At 55.5% G+C, this 20329-nt stretch overlaps 4 protein-coding genes across 8 annotated transcripts; 2 read left to right on the forward strand and 2 right to left on the reverse strand.

Moving 5' to 3' along the window:
* The first annotated feature begins 3789 nt into the window (after positions 1-3789).
* On the forward strand, positions 3790-6158 carry LOC112205840 (uncharacterized). Its single transcript, XM_024349469.3, has 5 exons — positions 3790-4125; positions 4272-4549; positions 5384-5513; positions 5584-5647; positions 5788-6158. The coding sequence occupies exons 1-5, from the start codon at positions 3887-3889 to the stop codon at positions 5902-5904; spliced, it is 828 nt and encodes a 275-aa protein (XP_024205237.1). The 5' UTR covers positions 3790-3886; the 3' UTR covers positions 5905-6158.
* A 308-nt stretch (positions 6159-6466) lies between these two features.
* SULT1A3 (sulfotransferase family 1A member 3) lies at positions 6467-11224 on the reverse strand. Of its 3 annotated transcripts, XM_024349463.3 has the most exons (8): positions 11135-11224; positions 9591-9742; positions 9361-9486; positions 9174-9271; positions 7658-7784; positions 7468-7562; positions 6789-6969; positions 6467-6666 (listed from the first exon to the last, which is right to left on the reverse strand). In XM_024349463.3, exons 2-8 carry the CDS (start codon positions 9736-9738, stop codon positions 6554-6556), a joined length of 888 nt encoding a protein of 295 aa, XP_024205231.1. In that variant the 5' UTR covers positions 9739-9742; positions 11135-11224; the 3' UTR covers positions 6467-6553. The 3 variants fall into 3 exon arrangements, with proteins under 3 accessions (XP_024205231.1, XP_009430286.3, XP_063653048.1); XM_009432011.5 differs by lacking the exon at positions 11135-11224 and having other exon boundaries at positions 9591-10386; XM_063796978.1 differs by lacking the exon at positions 11135-11224 and having other exon boundaries at positions 9361-9518; positions 9591-10154.
* Positions 11225-12880: 1656 nt separating this feature from the next.
* On the reverse strand, positions 12881-16593 carry SLX1A (SLX1 homolog A, structure-specific endonuclease subunit). Of its 2 annotated transcripts, XM_016928787.3 has the most exons (6): positions 16169-16593; positions 15650-15701; positions 15214-15555; positions 13341-13468; positions 13085-13172; positions 12881-13005 (listed from the first exon to the last, which is right to left on the reverse strand). In XM_016928787.3, exons 1-6 carry the CDS (start codon positions 16591-16593, stop codon positions 12976-12978), a joined length of 1065 nt encoding a protein of 354 aa, XP_016784276.1. In that variant the 3' UTR covers positions 12881-12975. The 2 variants fall into 2 exon arrangements, with proteins under 2 accessions (XP_016784276.1, XP_063653049.1); XM_063796979.1 differs by lacking the exon at positions 15214-15555.
* A 54-nt stretch (positions 16594-16647) lies between these two features.
* On the forward strand, positions 16648-17506 carry BOLA2B (bolA family member 2B). 2 transcript variants are annotated; one of them, XM_510923.8, is made up of 3 exons: positions 16648-16908; positions 16986-17083; positions 17367-17506. In XM_510923.8, exons 1-3 carry the CDS (start codon positions 16648-16650, stop codon positions 17464-17466), a joined length of 459 nt encoding a protein of 152 aa, XP_510923.2. In that variant the 3' UTR covers positions 17467-17506. The 2 variants fall into 2 exon arrangements, with proteins under 2 accessions (XP_510923.2, XP_016784304.1); XM_016928815.4 differs by having other exon boundaries at positions 17024-17083.
* Positions 17507-20329: the final 2823 nt, after the last annotated feature.

A 20329-nucleotide genomic window follows, 5' to 3' on the forward strand; every position in this document is an offset into this window, starting at 1 on the left:
AGAAAAAGTAATTGCTACAAACTAATGATTAATGATATTCATCTATAATCATATCTAAGATCTATATCTGGTATAACTATTCGTGTTTTATATTTTATTATACTGGAACAGCTCGTGTCCTGTGTCTCTTGCCTCGGTGCCTGGGTGGCTTGCCGCCCACAGAGGAAGCTCTAGGGCCTGCCTGTGCTGTCTCCCTGCCAGCCAGCACCCTTTGTCTCACCATTTTCTGCTGTGACCCCCAGCCTCCACCCAGTGGGCTCGTCTCCCCGATGCTCCCCTCCTTGAGCCCCTCAGGCCCCTCACATGTGGAAACCTCCCAGGCCGGCCAGGCCTGTGATCCACCTGCCCAGCCACAGTCCATCTGGGCTCCAGGACAAGCATGGTCCATTGAGCAACTGAGCTGGTACTGGGGGCCAGAGCCTGGTGTGGGAATGAACAAAACTCTGATGATTCCGCAGAATGAGGAGGGGACACCATGGCTCATGCCTGTAATCCCAGAGCTTTGGAGGCCCAGTGGAGAAGAATCACTTGAGCCTTGGACTTTGAGACCAACCTGGGCAATACAGCAAGACCCCATCTCTAGAAAAAAATATATTTAAAACTGAGCTGGGCAGCCAGGTGTGGTGGCTCACACTTGTAATCGCAGCATTTTGGGAGGCCAAGGTGTGGCGGATCACCTGAGGTCGGGAGTTCAAGACCAGCCTGACCAACATGGAGAAACCCCTTCTCTATGAAAAATACAAAATTAGCAGGGTGTGATAGCGCATGCCTGTAATCCCAGCTCCTTGGGAGACTAAGGCAGGAGAGTCGCTTGAACCCAGGAGGCGGAGGTTGCAGTGAGCTGTATCATGCCACTGCACTCCAGCCTGGGCAACACGAGCAAAACTCCGTCTCAAAAAAATAAAAAATAAATTAAAAATAAGTTTTAAAAATTAGCTGGGCATGGTGGCTCTCTCCTGTACACCCAGCTACCAGGGAAGGTGAGGCGTGATTATCATGTGAGCCCATGATTTTGAGGCTGCAGTGAGCTACAATTTGGCCACTGCACTCCAGCCTGGGTGTCAGAGCCAAGCCTTGTCTCAAAAAAACAAAAATAAAAAAGAAAGAAGGGAAGCCAGGCTGGAGTTCCCCTAGTGAAACTGGATATCCGTGGGGAAACAGCCAGTATGGCAGAGGCCTTGGCTGCTGGAATGTTGGCTCCAAAAGCTGAGCAGGGTGAGGGCGCCCTGGGCCATTCCACTCTGGTACTCACCTGAGCTTTCTGGAATTTTGCTCCCTTGCCCTGGTGGCTGAGTGTGGGGTGTGTGGAGCTGTTGTCTGCCCTGAGGGTGTGGTAGGTCTAATGTGGGAGGGATCCGGAGTCGGGACCAGACTTGGGTTTGCTCCCGGAAGGAAGGGGTGGGGTTGAGAGCGAGGGAGCTTCTCCATTAGCCTCCTCAGCACCACAGCTGCAGCCAAGCTTAGAGTGATCTGCAAAGCCAAGATGTGAGTTTAGTGTTTAGTTGTGATTAGAAAGCACAAGAATAAAAGGCAAAAGAGCCCAATGTATAATTTATTTATTTATTTATTTTGAGATGGAGTCTTGATCTGTCGCCCAGGCTGGAGTACAGTGGCACGATCTCGGCTCACTGTAACCTCCACCTCCTGGGTTCAAGCAATTCTCCTGCCTCAGCCTCTTGAGTAGCTGGGATTACAGGCATCCGCCACCACACCTGGCTAATTTTTGTATTTTTAGTAGAGGCGGGGTTTCACCATGTTGGTCAGGCTGGTCTTGAACACCTGACCTCAGGTGATCCGCCTGCCTCGGCCTCCCAAAGTGCTGGGATTACAGGCATGAGCCACTGCTCCTGGCGGCTTTTTTTATTTTTTGAGCTGTCACCGGGCTCTTGAGCTGCCCTCTGAACTCCACCCTGCAGGGCAGGCCAACAGAAGAGCTTTTTCTAATTGACCCAGCCAAGGGAAGTGAGCCGGTGAGTGGGGAAAAATGGGTACTCACTAGACAGAAACAGGGCAGGTCATATTTCCCAGGGCAGTCTTGAAGGCACCAATGCTTCTAGTCCAGTGCAGCCTGCATGCAAGCCCCCAGCAGCCCAGGCATTCCAGGCTCTGACCACAGGGCCAGTCTGGAGTAATATGTGTGGGCAGAGTTGAAGGGGCAGCGGTGGAGCAGAGCATGGATGCATAGAACAAGAAAGAACAAAGACGCTGGAGTCCCATCACCCTGGGAGCCAGCCCCAGTTTCATGGCTCTCAGGGGAAGTTACAGAGCTTCGCTAGAAGATCCTAGAAAAACAGCAGCCTGTGGCAGGTGCTTTTGTTTCCCTGGGTTTGAAGGAGGCTCCACAGACAAGAGACCAGAGGAGGTTGAGGCTTGGAAGCCACAGGGCCCTGTGGAAGGAGGGCATCCCCCCACCCTCCTCGTTCTTTGTCTTCACTATTTAAAGTTCAAGGTCAAGCTGGGGCCAGGCATGGTGGCTCACACCTGTAATCCCAGCACTTTGGGAGGCCAAGGTGGGCAGATCACGAGGTCAGGAGTTCAAGACCAGCGTGGCCAACATGGTGAAACCCTGTCTCTACTAAAAATACGAAAATTAGCCAGGCACGGTGGTGGGCACCTGTAATCCCAGCTACTGGGGAGGCTGAGGCAGGAGAATTGCTTGAACCCGGGAGGCGGAGATTGCAGTGAGCTGAGATCACGCCACTGCACTCTAGCCTGGGTAACGCAGCAAGACTCCAACTCAAAAAAAAAAAAAAAAGGTCAAGCTGGGCACGAGACACGAGACAGGTAACCATTTGAGTAAAGGTGAGTCTCCCAAGCCTTCCAAGAATTGTGTGAGTTCAGAGGCAAGCGGGCAGGTGGGAGTGTGGGAGAAGCTGAGGCATCCGGCTTCCAGGCAGAGGAGAAGCTGCTCACATGCTAGGGCCACAGGCCCCTCCTCCCTCCTCTGGAAGCCCCTTGACTGGCAGGACCACAGGCAACCAGCTCTGCCTCCGCCCTCAGCAACCAACAGAAGGCACCCTTGACTCAGACTTTGTATTGCATTCCAGTAAAAAGCCCCAGACCCGCAGTGGGTGGCATAGAAAAAAGGTGGGAGGGGGGTTACACAGCTCAATCCTGTGAGGCAGGGGCGACTATTATTCACATCTTAGAGATGAGGAAATGGAGGTGGGGGGGGGTAAAATCCTTGTCCCCAGGGACTAAGCTGGCCAGTGTCCTGTGAGCATGAGCAGTGATTGACTGAGTCACAGCCTCACCCCTGCAGCCAGATCTGAACTTCCTCATAGCTCAGCAACCCCCGCCAGATCACTGAATCTCTGCAGGGCAAGCCCTTTACTCACTCACAGTAGAGGCCAGGACCATCGTCTGTTATTTTATTAACTGTTTCTTGGCCATTGGCTCTATGTGGGACTTTGTTCTACAGCAGTGACAAGAGCTGCCCCCAGGCAGTTTAGTGCACAGGTTCGGAAGGGGTTTAATGAGATGCATAAAATTTGTAGTATGGCAGAAAATAATAAGGGTTCAGGAAAGGGGGGCGGGCAGGGAAGTGCACAAGAAAGAGCCGCAATTTTATTGTATTTTATTTTTTTAGAGACAGGGTCTTGCTGTTTCCCCCAGGCTGGAGTGCAATGGAGTGATCATAGCTCACTTCAGCCTCCAACTCCTGGGCTCAAGCGATCCTCCCACCTCAGCCTCCCCCGTAGCTGGGACTACAGGCATATGCCACCATGCCCGGCTTCTCAGAGCTGCAATTTTAAATTGGGAGCCAGGGAAGACCTCCCTGTGGAGGTGGCAGGTTATCAAGACTGAAGATGTAGAGAAGAACCTTCCAGTCAAAGGGAAAAGGCAGGTCCTGCTGTGCTCAGGTACTATCATCCCCATCTTAGAGATGTGGACAGGGCCGCAACAGTGTCAGGGCGTTTCCTGGCTCCTCAACAGCAGGATCCGAAGTCGTCTGGAGGATGTGCCGCTCTGCTTGGGGCGGACCTCCCCTGGAGCGCACCTCCCCTGGAGCGCGCGGGCGCGCAGGGTGCACACAGCCCTCTTGGACCCCGGGACCGGCTCAGGCTCAGGCTCGGCGTCAGCAAAGGGACCTGCGCGGCGCCCTGGGGCGGAGGAGGCCCGAAGGTCAGTGGCCAGTGCCGTGCGGCTGACGGAGGTCGGGGCGCAACGGGACCGGGAGGAGCGCCCAGGGCGGGGGTGCCAGGCCCCCTCCAACCGTGGCGGGGTTGGAGTCAAGGCGGCTCCGGGCGGGGGTCGGACCCCAAATCCAGGCCACAGGCCGCCGCCCGGTCTTCTTCTTTACCCGAAGGGCGGCCGCGGCGGATGGGAAGCCGTGCACGACGAGCACAATCTCCATGGGGAGGAGAACAGGAATGTTCCTGTGAGCCCCGCCGCGCCCTACCGCCAGCGCAGCCCAGCATCGCGGGTCCCCTCCTATCCCACCGGAGAACGGGGTCCTCACTCCCAGCTTCAGCCGAGCCCTGGCCCCGCAACTGCCTGAAGGCACGCCCCCTGCACCTGCCCACCTCAGGTCCCGCCTCCAGCCCAGGTACCCACCTGTTCTCATTCCTCTCCCTCCTGCGCTCCACCCGACCCCAGCGTGCCCACCAAGACCCCTGCGCTGGACCCCAGCCTGGATCATCACCCTCGCCTCATCCAGCTGCTCTCCGGAGTTCCACCGCCGAGATTCCCAGGGCACCGCCTCCCCGTTAGGCTCCTCCCCTGCGACAGCCTCCCCCCACCAACCGGCCTCGCCCGGGACGTCCCGCGCACGTCACAGGCCTAGTGGGTCCCTCTCAGCAGGCTTGTGCCCCCCGGTTCCGCCTCCTCCAGGGAGCCTTCCTCCGGGCACAGAGACCCTCCCCCTCTTAACAGGGACCTCGGCCAATGGTCCGCCAAGCCCCGCCTTTTTTGTGGCCACCATTGTGCTGCTGGACGAACAGGGTTGACAGTGAGCCCCACGTAGACAGGGCCCGGGTACCAGGGATTCAGGCAGTAGAGCAGCTGGACGCTGAAGAAGCACCCGGCCTCGCCCCGATTCCCGCGGGACCCTTCGAATTTTAGGAACTTTTCACTAACGAAACACACTTCTGTGTCAGCACCGACATCAAGAAGAGAACCTCACCAGCACCTCAGAACCCGCTTTGTCCCTCCCTGGTTCCTTCCCCTGGGTGCCTGGCGTGCTGCCGTCTCACCCATATGTAGTTGAGCGCAGCAGCCCCTGTAGGACACCTGGCAGATCAGGTCACAGTCCTGCTGTGCCCTCGGGCTCACTCGGGAGCTGGGGGCTCCCAGGTGCTCCTCCAGCAGCTCAGTGCAGCATGCTGGGGGGTCAGGGCCAGCCCCTGTCCCTGGGGCCTCAGGCCTCCCTTTCTTCCCACAGTGGCCAAGATCGCGGGTCTCTACAATGACTCGGAGCCACCCCGGAAGACCATGCGCAGAGGGGTGCTGATGACCCTGCTGCAGCAGTCGGCCATGACCCTGCCCCTGTGGATCGGGAAGCCTGGTGACAAGTGAGGGCAGCAGCTGCGAGGGAGGGGCTGGTGCCCAGGGGCTGGGACTGACCCTTTGTTCCACTCACAGGCCCCCACCCCTCTGTGGGGCCATCCCTGCCTCAGGAGACTATGTGGCCAGACCTGGAGACAAGGTGGCTGCCCGGGTGAAGGCCGTGGATGGGGATGAGCAGTGGATCCTGGCCGAGGTGGTCAGTTACAGCCATGCCACCAACAAGTGAGTGACACCAGCCCTGGGGCTGCTCTCTGCCCTTCCTGTCCACCTGCCCCACAGCCCCAGGAGGACTACTCTATCCTGTTTGAAGACACCTCCTATGCAGACGGCTACTCCCCTCATCTCAGTGTGGCCCAGAGGTACCTGGTAGCTTCTAAGGAGCCCAAGAAAAAGTGACGCTGCCCGGCGGACTCGACGTCCTCCACCATCTTGGGGCAGGACAGCAGAGGATGTGCTGGGATTAAACAGACATCCCCCCTCCACACATCTCCTGGGTTTTACTTCTCCAAACCCTTCTCCCCTCCCCAGATATGGTGACCTGGGGAGCTGAAGGCTGGGGGAGAGGTGACCATATGTGGCCCCACTGGGCATTCACTCTTTCAGCTCAGAGTTTCTCTTCCTTTCCAATACAGGCTCTACATGAACACAAATCATATTTTATTTTAATTGAGCTTTATTTTCTTTGGAGGGAGGGTCTTGCTTGTCATCCAGGCTGTAGTGAATGGGCATGTCATAACTCACTGTATCCACAACCTCCTGGGCTGAAATGATCCTCCAGCCTCTGCTTCCCAAGTAGCTGGGACTACAGGTAAGTGCCAGCACATGTGGCTAATTTTTTTACATCTTTGTAGAGATGAGGTCTCACTATTTTACCAGGCTGGTCTCAAATTCGTGGCCTATTGTGATCCTACCAGCTCAACCTCCCAAATCGCTGGGATTGCAGACATGAGCCACTGTGCCTGACTCAAAAATCATACTTTATTCTTGAGCCCATTGGTCAGGGTAGATTCGCACACTCCCTCTGCAGTGACTCCAGGAGCCCCTCTCACAGCTCAGAGCGGAAGCTGAGGCTGCAGCCTGCCATCTTCTCCGCATAGTCCGCATCGAAGCGCTCATTCTGCGCCACGGTGAAGGTGGTCTTCCAGTCCCCAGCCATGCCTGGCGGAGGAAGGCAGGGAGCAAAGCTGGAGTCTCATCCCAGGGGAGGCCCCGAGTGCCTATGGGGAGGCTCCAGCTGCTGCTCCCACCCGCCCCAAACCCCCGTGCTGGCCGGCACCCACCTTTCCTCATGAAGGGGGAGATGCTGTGGTCCATGAGCTCCTGGGGGACGGTGGTGTAGTTGGTCATAGGGTTCTTCTTCATCTCCTTGAACGACGTGTGCTGAACCATGAAGTCCACGGTCTCCTCTGGCAGGGAGCGCCCCACAAACTCCAGGATCTTTTGAATCTCCCTTTTGGGGTTCTGAGCAGCAGAGGGCTCCTCAGTGGAGCAAAACAAAACGGGTCCCCCTCTCTAACCTCAGAGGGGATCTGGCCACTTCCCCTAGAAACCCCAAAGAGCCTCAACCCCTGGGGCCCTAGTCTCTGGAGTAAAATGAATTGATCTCTGCCCTGTGATCCCATCATGAACAGGGCTTGGCGCCTATGGGTGAGGACCGGGATGGTCTTCTTCCGTGACTGTGGCCCTGGGTAGCACACCCTTTGGTGAGGATAAGCAATAGGACTAAGTATCTGATCCGTGGCCACCCATGCAGCTGACTCAGGTGCAGAAGATGAAAGCTGTGCCGAGCCTGCTGCCAGGTGGGGCTGCAGTGGGGGGGCCTGGGCCAGGGAGGTAGGATGGGGAATCCGGACTTGCTGTGGGAGCCGCCCAGGGACGGGGCTGGGTGGCCTTGGTGGGTCCCTGTGAGGTGCCTGCCCCCAGGTGTCACATGGGGGGAAGCATCACAGGCGGTCTCACCTCCTTCATGTCTTCATAGAAGAGGTAGAGAACAGGGTGGGTGCGGCTCAGCTCCCACCACTCCTGCACGTGCTGGTACCAGGACCCGTAGGACACTAGAGAAGCGGGCAGGGGGCACCGACACAGGGTTGCTGTACGTTATAGCCACCACCCCTCGGCTTCACACCCTCCTTCCTCCAGTCAAGCCCACCTTCTCCAGCCATGAACTTTTCCAGGAAGCTGTCCCAGGTCCCAGGCTCAGGGTGCGCCTTTTCCATACGGTGGAAATGGTAGTAGGAGACCGCCACGTCCTTTGGGTTTCGGGCAACATAGACCACCTGCAGGGGCAGAGGACCCAGCCCCAGCACCATCACCACACAGCCCACCCCAGGCCAGCTCATCTGTTGAACTGGCAAAGGAGGAACCTGAGGCTTAGAGGCTGACTTGCTTGAGATCTCACTGCACAGGTAGGGCCAAGCTGGGATCTGAACCCTGCTCAGAAGCCAAAGTCCTGCCTGGTTCCTGAGACCATATTCTATACTAATATAATCTGCACCAATGCCATCATACCCTGATCTGGAGCAAGGCATGCCTGGTCCCCACAGCTCCCCCTCCTCTGCTGACCTGTGAGCACCCACATGCTGCCTTTCTTAAGTGTGCACTGTAGAGACTCACTATCCTTGCATCAGACCCTCATCAGAGCAAGAGGCAGACAGTGTCCTCTCTCAAGATGTGATGAAGGCTGGGCGTGGTGGCTCACGCCTCTAATCCCGGCACTTTGGGAGGCCAAGGTGGCCAGATCACCTGAGGTCAGGAGTTCAAGACCAGCCTGACCAACATGGCGAAACCCCATCTCTACTAAAAATACAAAATTAGCCGGGCATGGTGGCAGGTACCTGTAATCCCAGCTCCTTGGGAGGCTGAAGCAGGAGAATTGCTTGAACCCAGGAGGCGGTGGTTGCAGTGAACCGAGATCACACGATTGCGCTCTAGCCTCGGCAACAAGAGTGAAACTGTCTCAAAAAAAAAAAAAAAAAAAAAAAGGGCCAGGCGCGGTGGCTCACGCCTGTAATTCCAGCACTTTGTGAGGTCAAGGCAGGAGGATCACAAGGTTGACCAACATGGTGAAACCCCGTCTCTACTAAAAAGAATACAAAAATTAGCCGGGTGTGGTAGCGCACGCCTGTAATCCCAGCTACTCAGGAGGCTGAGGCAGGAGAATCACTTGAACTGGGGAGGCGGAGGTTGCAGTGAGCTGAGATCATGCCACTGCACTCCAGCCAGGGTGACAGAGCAAGACTCTGTCTCAAAAAAAAAAAAAAGATGTGATGAGCCTGGCAGAAGTGAGGAGGCCCTTCCAGAAGAACAGGAACATGGCTGAGAGGGCACCTGAGCCCCCCTTCCTGGCTTTCCTTGCCAGTCAGTGGGAACTTTTTTTTTCGTAGAGGTGGTTTTGCTGTGTTGCCCAGGCTGGAGTGCAGCAGCAGGATCATCAGGGCTCATTGCAGCCTCCTATTTGCATAAACAATCCTCCCCGCTGAGCCTCCTAAGTAACTGGGAACAGTCTATGCCACCATACCAGGTTGTTAATTTTATTTTTGTAGAGATGGGATGTCATCTCTACAGCAATGTTGCCCAGGCTGGTCTCCATCTCTCGCCTTCAAGGGATCCTCCCTCCTCAGTCTCAAACTGGGATGACACGTGTGAACCATTGAGCCCGGCCTCACCTTGACCTTCTGATCCAACAGAGTCTGAGGGAGCAGAGCCAGGGGCAGGTGTGACTTGATGAGCCGTGGGGGCGGTGTGTCTTTCAGAGTCTCCATCCCTGAGCAGTGGGTCAGGGAAGGTCTGGTGAGCTGAAGCCCCAGCCCTGTCTTCCTCCACTTCCCTTACCCCCAGGACCCAGCCATGCACCTGAGGGTTCCCCTGGATCATTGACCTCAAGGAAGGGCACCCGCATGTAGATGGGAGCCCGGTTACACTTCTCTAGGTCGCCGCCCTGGTAGATCATGTCCAGTATCTGGCTCACCCAGGTGGTGCCTGGAGAGGGAGGGAGATAGGAGGCGAGCAGGCTGAGGGCACGACCTTGCTGACCAAGGTGGGGACTGCCGCCTGGGAGAGGGTGGGTGGCCCTCCTCACTTACCAGACTTGGGGTAGGTGCTGATGAGCAGGTCATCAGGCCGGGCCTGGAAGCTTTGCAGGGGCCCCAGCGCCTCTGCAAAGTACTTGATGAGCGGGACCCCCTTCACGTACTCCAGTGGCGGGCGGGAGGTGTCCTGGATCAGCTCCATGTTCCTGCGTCAGGGGCCAGAGCCAGGCCCGTTCCCTTACCACCATCACAACAGCAAGAAAGCAGGATTCTCTCTTTTTTTTTTTTTTGAGATGGAGTCTCACTCTGTCACCCAAGCTGGAGTGCAGTGTGGCACAATCTCAACTCACTGCAAACTCCACCTCTTGGGTTCAAGCAATCCTCCTGCCTCAGCCTCCCAAGTAGCTGGGATTACAAGCATGTACAACCATGCTCAGCTAATTTTTTTTTTTTCTTTAGTAGAGATGGGGTTTCACCATGTTGGCCAGGCTGGTCTAGAACTCCTGGCCTCAAGTGATTTGTCTACCTCAGCCTCCCAAAGTGCTGGGATTACAGGTGTGAGCCAGCACCCAGCTGCCCCTTTGCAGAGTTTTTGCTTTCAGGGAAGTCACTGAGGCCTAGGGAGGCTGAGTGACTTGCCCACACTCACAAAGTCAGTCAGTGGCGGGGCTGGGGCTGAAACCAGGTCGTTCCCCAGCCTGGCTGCACCTTTCAGTCACCTGCAGAGCTGTTCAAAGTCCCAGGGCCTGGGGCATAGTGCAGACCAGTGAAAGCACCCTCGTAGCGCGGGGCCCAGATATCAGGGTGTGTGAAGGTCTCCAGGAGAGTCCAGCTGTGCTGAGGAAGCTCTAGGGCCTGCCTGTGCTGTCTCCCTGCCAGTCAGTGCCCTTTGTCTCACCATTTCCTGCTCTGACCCCCAGCCTCTACCCAGTGCGCTCCTCTCCCCGATGCTTCCCTCCTTGAGCCCCCCTCATGCCCCTCACATGTGGAAACCTCCCAGGCCGGCCAGGTCTGTGATCCACTTGCCTGGCCACAGTCCATCTGGGCTCCAGAACAAACACAGCCCATTGAGCAACTAAGCTGGTACCAGGGGCTAGAGCCTCGTGTGGGAATGAAAACTGATGACTCATCAAAAGGAGGGGCCCAGGCAGGGTGACTCCCGCCTGTAATCCCAGAGCCTTGGGAGGCCAATGGGAAAGGATCCCTTGAGCCCTGGAGTTTGAGACCAACCTGGACAACAAAGCAAGACCTCTCTCCTCTACAAAAAATATTTTTCAAAATTAGCTGGGTGTGGTGGCTTGCTCTTGTAACCCCAGCTACTCAGGAGGCTGAGGCGGCAGGATTGCCTCAGCCTAGGAATTTGAGGCTGCAGTGGGCCAGGATCCCACTACACTCCAGCCTGGGTGACAGAGCAACACCCTGTCTCAAAAATACACAAAGGAAGAGAAGGAACGCAGGGGCATTCCGGCCAGGCTGGGTTGTCTAATTGAAATGGAATATCCATGGGAAAGGGCAGGGATGGCAGAGGCTTCTAGAATGTTGGAGCCACAAGCTGAGCAGGGTGAAGGTGCCCTGGGCCATTCCAACGTGTCACTCACCTGAGCTCTCAGGAACCTGACCTGTTCTCTCCTTGCCTGCAGGGGCTGAGTATGGGTGCGGTGTAGGGAGTGTAGGGCTGCTCTCTGCCCTGAGGGTTTTGAAGGTCCAATGTGGGAGGGATCTAAAGTCAGGGCTGGGAACTCCAGGAAGGAAGGGGTGGGGTTGAGGGTGGGGAAGCTTCTCTATTACCCTCCTTACCACCACAGCTCCAGCCAAGCTTGGAGTGATCTGCAAACCCAAGATGTGAATTTAGTGTATAGAAAACACATGAATGAAAGGCAAAAGGGGCCAACATTGGTATTTGGGTCTTTTTTTTTTTTTTTTTTTTTGAGCTGTCACTAGGCTCCTGACCTTCCCTCTGAACTCCACCCTGCAGGGCAGGCCAACAGACAAGCTTTCTTTCTTTCTTTTTCTTTTTTTTATATGAGATGGAGACTCGCTCTCTCGCCCAGGCTGCAGTGCAGTAGCACGATCTCCCCCTCCTGGGTTCAAGCGATTCTTCTGCCTCAGCCTCCCGAGTAGCTGGGATTACAGGTGCACACCACCACATCCGGTTAATTTTTGTATTTTTAGTAGAGACGGGGTTTTGCCATGTTGGCCAGGCTGGTCTCAAACTCCTGAGCTCAGATGATCCGCCCGCCTCGGCCTCCCAAAGTGCTGAGATTACAGGCATGAGCCACCATGCCTGGCCGACAAGCTTTCTCTAATTGACGCAGGCAAGGGAGGTGAGTGAGTGGAGGGGAAAGGTGGGATAGGCAGGCCTGGGAAAAGTCACCTACCTGCTGGCTACAGGCCAGTCTTGAAGGCGGCAGGGGTTCTGGCCCAGTGCAGTCCACAGGCCCCCAGCAGCCCAGGCATTCCAGGCTCTGACCACAAGGCCAGTCTGGAGTGATGTGTGGGGGCAGAGTGAAGGGGCAGAAGTGGAGCAGAGCATGGACATATAGAACAAGAAAGAGGCTGAGCGTGGTGGCTCACGCCTGTAATCCCAGTACTTTGGGAGGTCGATGCAGCACGATCACCTGAGGTCAGGAGTTCGAGACCAAGCTGGCCAACATAGTGAAACCCTGTCTCTACTAAAAATACAAAAATTAGCTGGGCATGATGGCGGGCACCTGTAATCCTAGCTACTCAGGAGGCTGAGGCAAGAGAATCACTTGAACCCAGGAGGCGGAGGTTTCAGTGAGCCAAGATCACACCACTGCACTCCAGCCTGGGCAACACAGTGAGACTCTGTCTCAAAAAAAAAAGGAAAGAAAGAAAGAACAGAAAGAATAAGAAAGGACAAGGACACTGGAGTCCCATTGCCCTAGGAGCCAGCCCTAGCTTCATGGCTCCTGGGGGACCTCACAGAGCATCAATAGAAGATCCTAGAAGAAAAACAACCCTGGCAGGTGCTTTTCTTTCCCTGGGTTTGAAGGAGGCTCCGTAGACAAGAGACTAGAGGAGATTAAGACTTGGAAGCCACAGAGTCCCGTGGAAGGAGGGCATCCCCCCATCCTCCTTGGTCTTTGTCCTATTTGCATTCAATTTCAAGGTAAGTCTCCCAGGCTTCCAAGAATTGCATGAGCTCAGGGGCAAGTAGGGGAAAGCTGAGGCATGGGGTTTCCAGGCAGAGTAGAAGCTGTTCACATGCTAGGGCCAGGGGCCCCTCCTGCCTCCTCTGTGCCCCTGAGGAAGCCCCGTGACTGGCAGGACCTTGGGCTACTAGCTCCTCCCCTGCCCTCAGCATCCACCATAAGGCACCCTTGACTCAGACTTTTTATTGTACTCAAGTAAAAACCTGCTGGACCCACAGCAGGTGGCACAGAAAAGAGGTAGGAGGGGGTAGGGACACTGAGGATCAGGTCTCCAGCAGGTCTGTCCAGTGTGCCTGCAGAGGCAAGAAGTGTGGTCACAGGCAGCCCAGGGCAGGGAGTGGGGTAGGGAGCCCGCCACCAAAGCCCACTCACCTCTTCTAATTCTGAGTCTTCTACTTCTTTCTCAGTGTCCATCTGGCACAGCCAGATCAGGTCTCCCCAAAGCAGTGACTTCTCACAGCTACCAAGGAGAGGGGCAGGTAGGAGATACAGAGTCAGATGCCACAAGCCCCCTCCAGTATCCACCCTGGATGCTGAGATGAGGGCTCAGCTGCCTGGGCCTGGATTGCACAACTGGGCACCCTCTTCCCAGAGGTGGACCAGGCTGGGGCCAGGGGACTACACTCACCAAGGGCATTGGCCCTCTAGGGGCAGAAGCTGCCCTGGTTCTTCCTGAAGAAACTCCTCTGCCAGGCAGATCACATGGGCCCTTAGCAGGCAGCCAGGGTGGGGGCAACACAAGGGCCCCTCTTCATCCTGTCCCAGGCAGCAGGCAGGTAAGAGACAAGGAGGGAGAGGGAGCTGGCAGCAAGCCCCTCTGTGCAGCAGGCACTGTTGCGGGCATTACAAGCTCCATCCCATGAGGCAGGGGTGACTGTTATTTGCATCTTACAAATGAAGAAACTGAGGTGGACAGTTAAAATCCTTGCCCCTGGGACTAAGCTGGTGCAGGTCCTGGGAGCATCAGCAGTGATTGATTGAGTCACAGCCTCACCACTGCAGCCAGACCTGAACTTCCTCACAGCTCAGCAACACCCAGCAGGTCACTGAATTTCCCCAGGGCAAGTCCTCTACTCACTCACAATTACCGGGAGCTCAGTAGAAGGCACCCATCGTCCATTATTTTATTAAATATTTAGGCCGGGCACGGTGGCTCATGCCTGTAATACCAGCATTTTGGGAGGCTTAGGTGGGCAGGATCACCTGAGGTCAGGAGTTTGAGACCAGCCTGGCCAACATGGTCGAAACCCCATCTCTACTAAAAATACAAAAATTAGCCGGGCGCAGTGGCAGGCGCGTGTAATCCCAGCTACTCTGGAGGCTGAGGAAGGAGAATTGCTTGAAACCAGGAGGCAGAGGTTGCAGTGAGCTGAGATCGCGCCACTACACTCCAGCCTGAGCGACAGAGTAAGACTCCGTCTCAAAAAAAAAAAAAAACAAATAAATAAAAAGAAAATTTCTGGGCCATCGGCTCTGTGCAGGACTTTGTTCTACAGCAGTGATAAGTGCTGCCCTCTGATAGTGCAGTATGGCAGTTGGGGTGGGAGAGACTAATGAGATCAAGAAAACACGTAGCATGCCAGACAATAGTAAGTGTTAAGGGAAAGGGGGTGCAGAAAAGTGCACACAAGAATGAGCTGCAATTCATTACATCGTTTTAGAGACAGGGTCATGTCCAGGCATGGTGGCTCACGCCTATAATCCCAGCACTCTGGGAGGCCGAGGCGGGCAGATCACTTGAGGTCAGGAGTTTGAGACCAGCCTGCCCAACATGGCGAACCCCATCTCTACTAAAAACACAAAAATTCGGCAGGTGTGGTGGCACACTTGGGAGGTTGAGATAGGAGAATCGCTTGAACCCAGGAGGCGGAGCTTCCAGTGAGCTGAGATCACTGCACTCCAGCCTGGGCAACAGAGCAAGACTCTGTCTAAAAAAAAAAAAAGGGCCGGGCGCGGTGGCTCATGCCTGTAATCCCAGCACTTTGGGAGGCTGAGGCGGGCGGATCACGAGGCTAGGACATCGAGACCATCCTGGCTAACACGGTGAAACCCCGTCTCTACTAAAAATACAAAAAATTAACCAGGCATGGTGGCGGGCGCCTGTAGTCCCAGCAACTCGGGAGGCTGAGGCAGGAGAATGGCGTGAACCCAGGAGGCGGAGCTTGCAGTGAGCAGAGATCGTGCCACTGCACTCAAGCCTGGGCGACAGAGCTAGACTCCATCTCAAAAAAAAAAAAAAAAAGAGGGTCATGCTCTGTCGACCACACTGGAGTGCAGCGGAGTACTGATGGCCTAGGGAAGAACCTTTTCGTTGAAGGGGAAATGGTGAAGGCCCTGAGCAGGGCCTGCTTTGCTCAGGAATGGCCGTAAGTCCTATAGCATCAGCATCTTAGAGATGGGGATAGGGTGGCCAAAGCGTGTCAGTGGGTTTCCCTCAAGAAAGAGCTGGATCCGAAGTCGTCTGGACTCTAGAGCCATCCATTCCTTGGGGGGGACCTCACCTGGATGGTCTGGGCGCACAGGGAGCAGCAGGCCCCTGGATCCCCCTGGTCTGGCTCAGTCTCCGCGTCATCAAAGGGACCTGCGCGGCGCCTTGGGGCCGGGGCCTGGGGCGGTGGAGGCCCGAAGGCCAGAGGCACGTGCGGCGGCGGCGGGAGGCAGAGGTCCTGGCGGAGGTCTGGGCGCACCCAGCGCAGCGTGAGCGGGAGGCGAGCCCAGGGCGGTGCGCGCAGCATGTGCGCCAGCACGCGCAGGTGGAAAGCGAAGGCTGTCTCTCCTCGCAGGCGAGGCCCCACGTGCGCCAGGCGGCGCGAGGCGTGCGGGTGCTGCCAAGCCCACTCAAACTGCGGGCGGCGTACAGGGGCATCAGGGCGGCTCGGAGCGAGGGGCGGAACCCAAGCCCTCGCCCGGCCGCCGCTGCCCGGTCTCCTTCCTTACCCGAAGGGCGGCCACGGAGGACGGGAAGCCGTGCACGACGAGCACCATCTCCCTGAGGAGGAGAACGGTGATGTCCCTGTCGCAGCCCTGCGCCTCAGCCGCGGGTCCCCTCCAATCCCACCCGAGAGCGGGGTCCTCATTCCTGGCTTCAGCCGAGAAGTGCAGCCCTCTGCACCTGCCCACCTCAGGCCCTGCCTCCAGCCCAGGTACCCACCTGTCCCACCTCCTCTCTCTCCTGCACTCCACCCGACCCCAGCGTGCCCACCAAGAGCCCTATGCTGGAACCCAGCCTGGATCATCACCCCCGCCCCAGCTAGCTCCTTCCCTGAGTTCCGCCGCGGAGATGCCCCGGGCACCGCCTCCCCGTCACGCTCCCCCCCTGCGACAGGCCCGGTCCCCACCACAGACGCCCCGCCTCTGTCACAGTCCTGGCCGGTCCTTCTCATCAGGCCTGTGCCCCGCGGGGTCCGCCTCCTCTGGGAAGCCTTCCTCCCGGCACAGAAGGCCTCCCCCTCTCACCAGGGCCCTCGCCCGCTGGTCCGCCAGGCCCCGCCTTTTTTGCGGCCCCCATTGTGCTGCTGGACCCGACGAGCAGTGTTGACAGTGAACCCCACGTAGACGCGGCCCCGGTACCGGGGGTTCAGGCAGTAGAGCAGGTAGACGCCGAAGAAGCGCCCTGGCCTCGCCGCGACCCCCGCGGGACCCATCGGGCCTTGGGGTTCGGGAACCACAGCAGGGGGTTGATTGCCGTGACCTAGGGTCCAGGGGAGGGCTGGATCGCTAGGGCTGCAGGGTGCTTGCTTCGGAACAAGCTCTCGGGGACTATCCGGAGGCAGCCTGGAGGCTGCCGTAGCGCGGGTACGTGCCCCTCTCCTGTCTGGAGGCGGGTGTAGAAGTCCGACCGCGGAAGCCAGACTGCTGTCCAGTCGGCGAGCGCGTACCATTCAGCATCGGCTCCGCCCGAGTCCCACCTTCCTCAGGCTCTGATTGGCTGACACATGGCAAGCGCGAAAAGCCTGGACCGCTGGAAAGCCCGGCTGCTTGAGGGCGGAAGTACTGCGTTGACGTACGCCTTAGTAAGGGCGGAAGTGAGTTTTCCAGCGGAAGTGGCTCCTGTAAGGCAGCAAGGTAGCGTGGCCGGCGTCCGAGCAGGGGTTGTGTCCCTGCTGGGCTGCCGTTCCAGCTGGACGGTCGCCATGGAACTCAGCGCCGAATACCTCCGCGAGAAGCTGCAGCGGAACCTGGAGGCGGAGCATGTGGTGAGTTGAGCCGCCGGACCAGGGGAAAAGAGCTCGGGGGGCGGGTTCGGCACCATTCATATTCTTCCGCTCGGTAGGAGGTGGAGGACACGACCCTCAACCGTTGCGCCTGTAGCTTCCGAGTCCTGGTGGTGTCGGCCAAGTTCGAGGGGAAACCGCTGCTTCAGAGACACAGGTAAGGCCCTGGGAGCACCTTGCCTAGCTCCTGTACCACAACCCCAGCCACTCCCCCTACCCTTGCAACCTAACTCCCGCACTCCCCCTGGCGTGGCTCAGGGACCTTGAGGATCCCGCCTTCGTGACCCCTGCTTCGAGTATTTCGATGTAGACCCTCTCTCCAAGTACGTGTTCCCACGGCCTGGGGACTACAACCTTGGGGACACCAGTCTCTTGGGTCACCCTAGCCTCGGGGTGTGCGATCACCGCCGGCCTTTTCCTAACCCCATCTCTCGCCCCAGGCTGGTGAACGCGTGCCTAGCAGAAGAGCTCCCGCACATCCATGCCTTTGAACAGAAAACCCTGACCCCAGACCAGTGGGCACGTGAGCGACAGAAATGAGGGACTGGGATCTGCACAGCCATTAAATTATAAATCTGGACCAGCTTCTGTGTCGATGTGTGTGTGGGAGGGGTGCTGAGGCCGAGTCTAGGACCTGGCCTCTCCCTGCCCTGCCTCCGTCCATTGTTTTACCTTGGACACGTCACTGTCCCCATCTAGGCCTCTATCCCTGCTTGTAAAATGAAAGTTCTACCGTAAAAGTCCCTTCCAGGGTCTACCGAGAAAGCCTTCTCTCTGCAACTCCGTTTAGACGTCTAGGAGTCTGTACTGCCACCACCTACCCACCTCCTAGAGAGCTCAGGGTTCCTCCTCTCTGCTAGCCTTCAAGATGCAGAGATGAGAAAGTGATCGGGGTTTCAGGGCCCTGACCAGTTGAACAAACCTCTCCCTCTCCCCGACATCACCGCAGTATCAGAGGCACCATATAGAATTCCACATATTCCTTGCAGGTTCCCCCCGGCCTTCTCAGGCCCAAGAGGGAGTGGTGCCCAGGTAGGGGCTCATCAACTCCTGGAATGCTGATGTTTTCAGACCCACTGGAGAAGGTTCCAGTGGCCCCATAGCCCTGGGCTTAATGTGTCTACAGCTGCCCCCGGAGGACCATGGAGGTTTTAAGAATAGTGGGTGTGGGACGGGGATAGGGGTGAGATTAGAGTAGGAATATAAGGCTGACCTGAGTCAGAAAATTGGGGCAGGCGATGCCCCTGTATCAGTCTTCATAACAGGTTAGTAGGGTTGCTAGGACCTTGTTTGTTTTATTTGTTTTTTGTTGTTTGAGACAGGGTCTTGCTCTGTCGCCCAGGCTGGAGTGCCGTGGCGCCATCTCAGCTCATTGCAACCTCTGCCTCCCAGGTTCAAAAGATTCTTGTGCTTCAGCCTCCTGAGTAGCTGGGATTACAGGGGTGCACCACCATGCCCGGCTAATTTTTGTACTTTTAGTAGAAACAGGGTTTCACCATGTTGGCCAGGCCAGTCTCAAACTCCTGGCCTCAAGTGACCTGCCCGCCTTGGTCTCCTAAAGTGCTGGAATTTTAGGCGTGAGCCATTGTACCTGGCCCAGATTGCCAGGACTTTGAACAGAGGTCCCTGAGACCTAGGGAGGGAGCCCGAATAACCTAGTTGGGGCCAGGGCTCGTTGAGAGTGAGAAATTGCAAGTTTCAGCCATCACACACTCTTTTCCTGCGTTTTTTTGTTTGTTTGTTTGTTTGTTTTGAGACAGAGTCTTGGCTCTGTTGCCCAGGCTGGAGTGCAGTAGCATGATCTTGGCTCACTACAACTTCCCCCTCCCGGGTTCAAGCGATTCTCCTGCCTCAGTCTCCCTAGTAGCTGGGATTACAGGCACACGCCATCATGCCCAGCTAATTTTGGGGGTTTTTTGATTGTTTGTTTGTTTGTTTGTTTTTGAGACAGAGTTTCACTCTTGTTGCCCAGGCTGGAGTGCAATGGCACGATCTCGGCTCACCACAACCTCCGCCTCCTGGGTTCAAGCGATTCTCTTGTCTCAGCCTCCCAAGTAGCTGGGATTACAGGTATGTGCTACCACGCCCGGCTAATCTTGTATTTTTAATAGAGACAGGGTTTCTCCATGTTGTTCAGGCTGGTCTTGAACTTCCGACCTCAGGTGATCCACCCGCCTCGGCCTCCAAAAGTGCTGGGATTACAGGCGTGTGCCACTATGCCCAGCTTTCTTTTTTGTTTTCTTCCCACACCTCTACTGCCCAAGTAGTTTTCTATGGCGTACTGAAGAGGTGGGGCCTGGAAATGACGCCATGGGTGGTCCCTGCTTGATATGAACCAAACCCTACTATGGCTAAGACGCCCATCCCAAACAGCCCTGTGTCCTCCCATCTCAGGATCACCTGCTAAGTCGGGTATCAAAACCTATTCCCACACCCACTCCCCACAAGCCCTGACAGACCTGTTCCTGCCAGGTCTCTCACAGAGGTCAGGCCCAGGCAGAACCCACAGGAAGGGCTAGAGAGGCAGAAGCACTCACTACACGGGGGAAGGCTCTGAATTCAAAAGGGGAGACGTAGGGCCAGGCACAGCGGCTCATGCCTGTAATCCCAGCACTTTGGGAGGCTGAGGCAGGCAGATGACTTGAGGCCAGGAGTTTGAGACCAGTCTGGCCAACATGGTGAGACCCCACCTCTACTGAAAACACAAAAGTTAGCCGGACGTGGTGGCACATGCCTGTAATCCCAGCTACTTGGGAGTCTGAGGCACGAGAATGGCTTGAACCCAGAAGGCAGAGGTTGCGGTGAGCCGAGACTGTGCCATTGTACTCAATTTGGGCAACAAGAATGAAACTCTGTCTCAGAAAAAATTAAATAAATAAAAAAGTGGGGAGACTTAGACTCTGACTTGGGATCTGCCCTTCAGTGAGCTGGGCTCCTGCTCCCGGCCTCAGTTTCTTCTCTGGTAAACTAGGGTCAGCCTGTTGCCTTAATTCTGTCTCTTCCTTAGAAGAAGTTCCCCTGTTTCATATATTAAAATATATAATATATAAAACATATATAAAATATATATAATATATATAATTATATAATATAATATATAATTATATAATATATATAATAATATATATTAAAATATATAATATATTAAAATATATAATATATATAATATTTATATATTAAAAATATATAATATATATATTTATATATTAAAATATATATAATATTTATATATTAAAAATATATAATATATATATTTATATATTAAAATATATATAATATTTATATATTAAATATAATATATTATATATTAAAATATATAATATATACAATATATATTAAAATATATTATATATAATATATATTAAAATATATAATATATAATATATTTATATATTAAAATATA

Source organism: Pan troglodytes, chromosome 18 (assembly GCF_028858775.2).
Source record: "Pan troglodytes isolate AG18354 chromosome 18, NHGRI_mPanTro3-v2.0_pri, whole genome shotgun sequence".
Lineage (NCBI taxonomy): Eukaryota > Metazoa > Chordata > Mammalia > Primates > Hominidae > Pan > Pan troglodytes.

Excerpts from the sequence above, each read along its gene's own strand:
- SLX1A (XM_016928787.3), bottom strand. The coding sequence starts at position 16,593 with ATGGTACGCGCTCGCCGACTGGACAGCAGTCTGGCTTCCGCGGTCGGA. Across the intron at positions 15,556-15,649 it reads CCTCCGTGGCCGCCCTTCGG|TTTGAGTGGGCTTGGCAGCA; the intron begins GTAAGGAAGGAG and ends CGCCGCCCGCAG. Across the intron at positions 13,006-13,084 it reads AAGACTCAGAATTAGAAGAG|GCACACTGGACAGACCTGCT; the intron begins GTGAGTGGGCTT and ends TTGCCTCTGCAG.
- LOC112205840 (XM_024349469.3), top strand. The coding sequence starts at position 3,887 with ATGTGGACAGGGCCGCAACAGTGTCAGGGCGTTTCCTGGCTCCTCAAC. Across the intron at positions 4,126-4,271 it reads GGGGCGGAGGAGGCCCGAAG|GCCACAGGCCGCCGCCCGGT; the intron begins GTCAGTGGCCAG and ends CCCCAAATCCAG. Across the intron at positions 5,648-5,787 it reads TGGCCAGACCTGGAGACAAG|CCCCAGGAGGACTACTCTAT; the intron begins GTGGCTGCCCGG and ends CCTGCCCCACAG.
- BOLA2B (XM_510923.8), top strand. The coding sequence starts at position 16,648 with ATGGCAAGCGCGAAAAGCCTGGACCGCTGGAAAGCCCGGCTGCTTGAG. Across the intron at positions 16,909-16,985 it reads ACCTGGAGGCGGAGCATGTG|GAGGTGGAGGACACGACCCT; the intron begins GTGAGTTGAGCC and ends TCCGCTCGGTAG. Across the intron at positions 17,084-17,366 it reads CCGCTGCTTCAGAGACACAG|GCTGGTGAACGCGTGCCTAG; the intron begins GTAAGGCCCTGG and ends CTCTCGCCCCAG.
- SULT1A3 (XM_024349463.3), bottom strand. The coding sequence starts at position 9,738 with ATGGAGCTGATCCAGGACACCTCCCGCCCGCCACTGGAGTACGTGAAG. Across the intron at positions 7,785-9,173 it reads TGTTGGATCAGAAGGTCAAG|GTGGTCTATGTTGCCCGAAA; the intron begins GTGAGGCCGGGC and ends CTGCCCCTGCAG. Across the intron at positions 6,667-6,788 it reads CTCCCCCTTCATGAGGAAAG|GCATGGCTGGGGACTGGAAG; the intron begins GTGGGTGCCGGC and ends TTCCTCCGCCAG.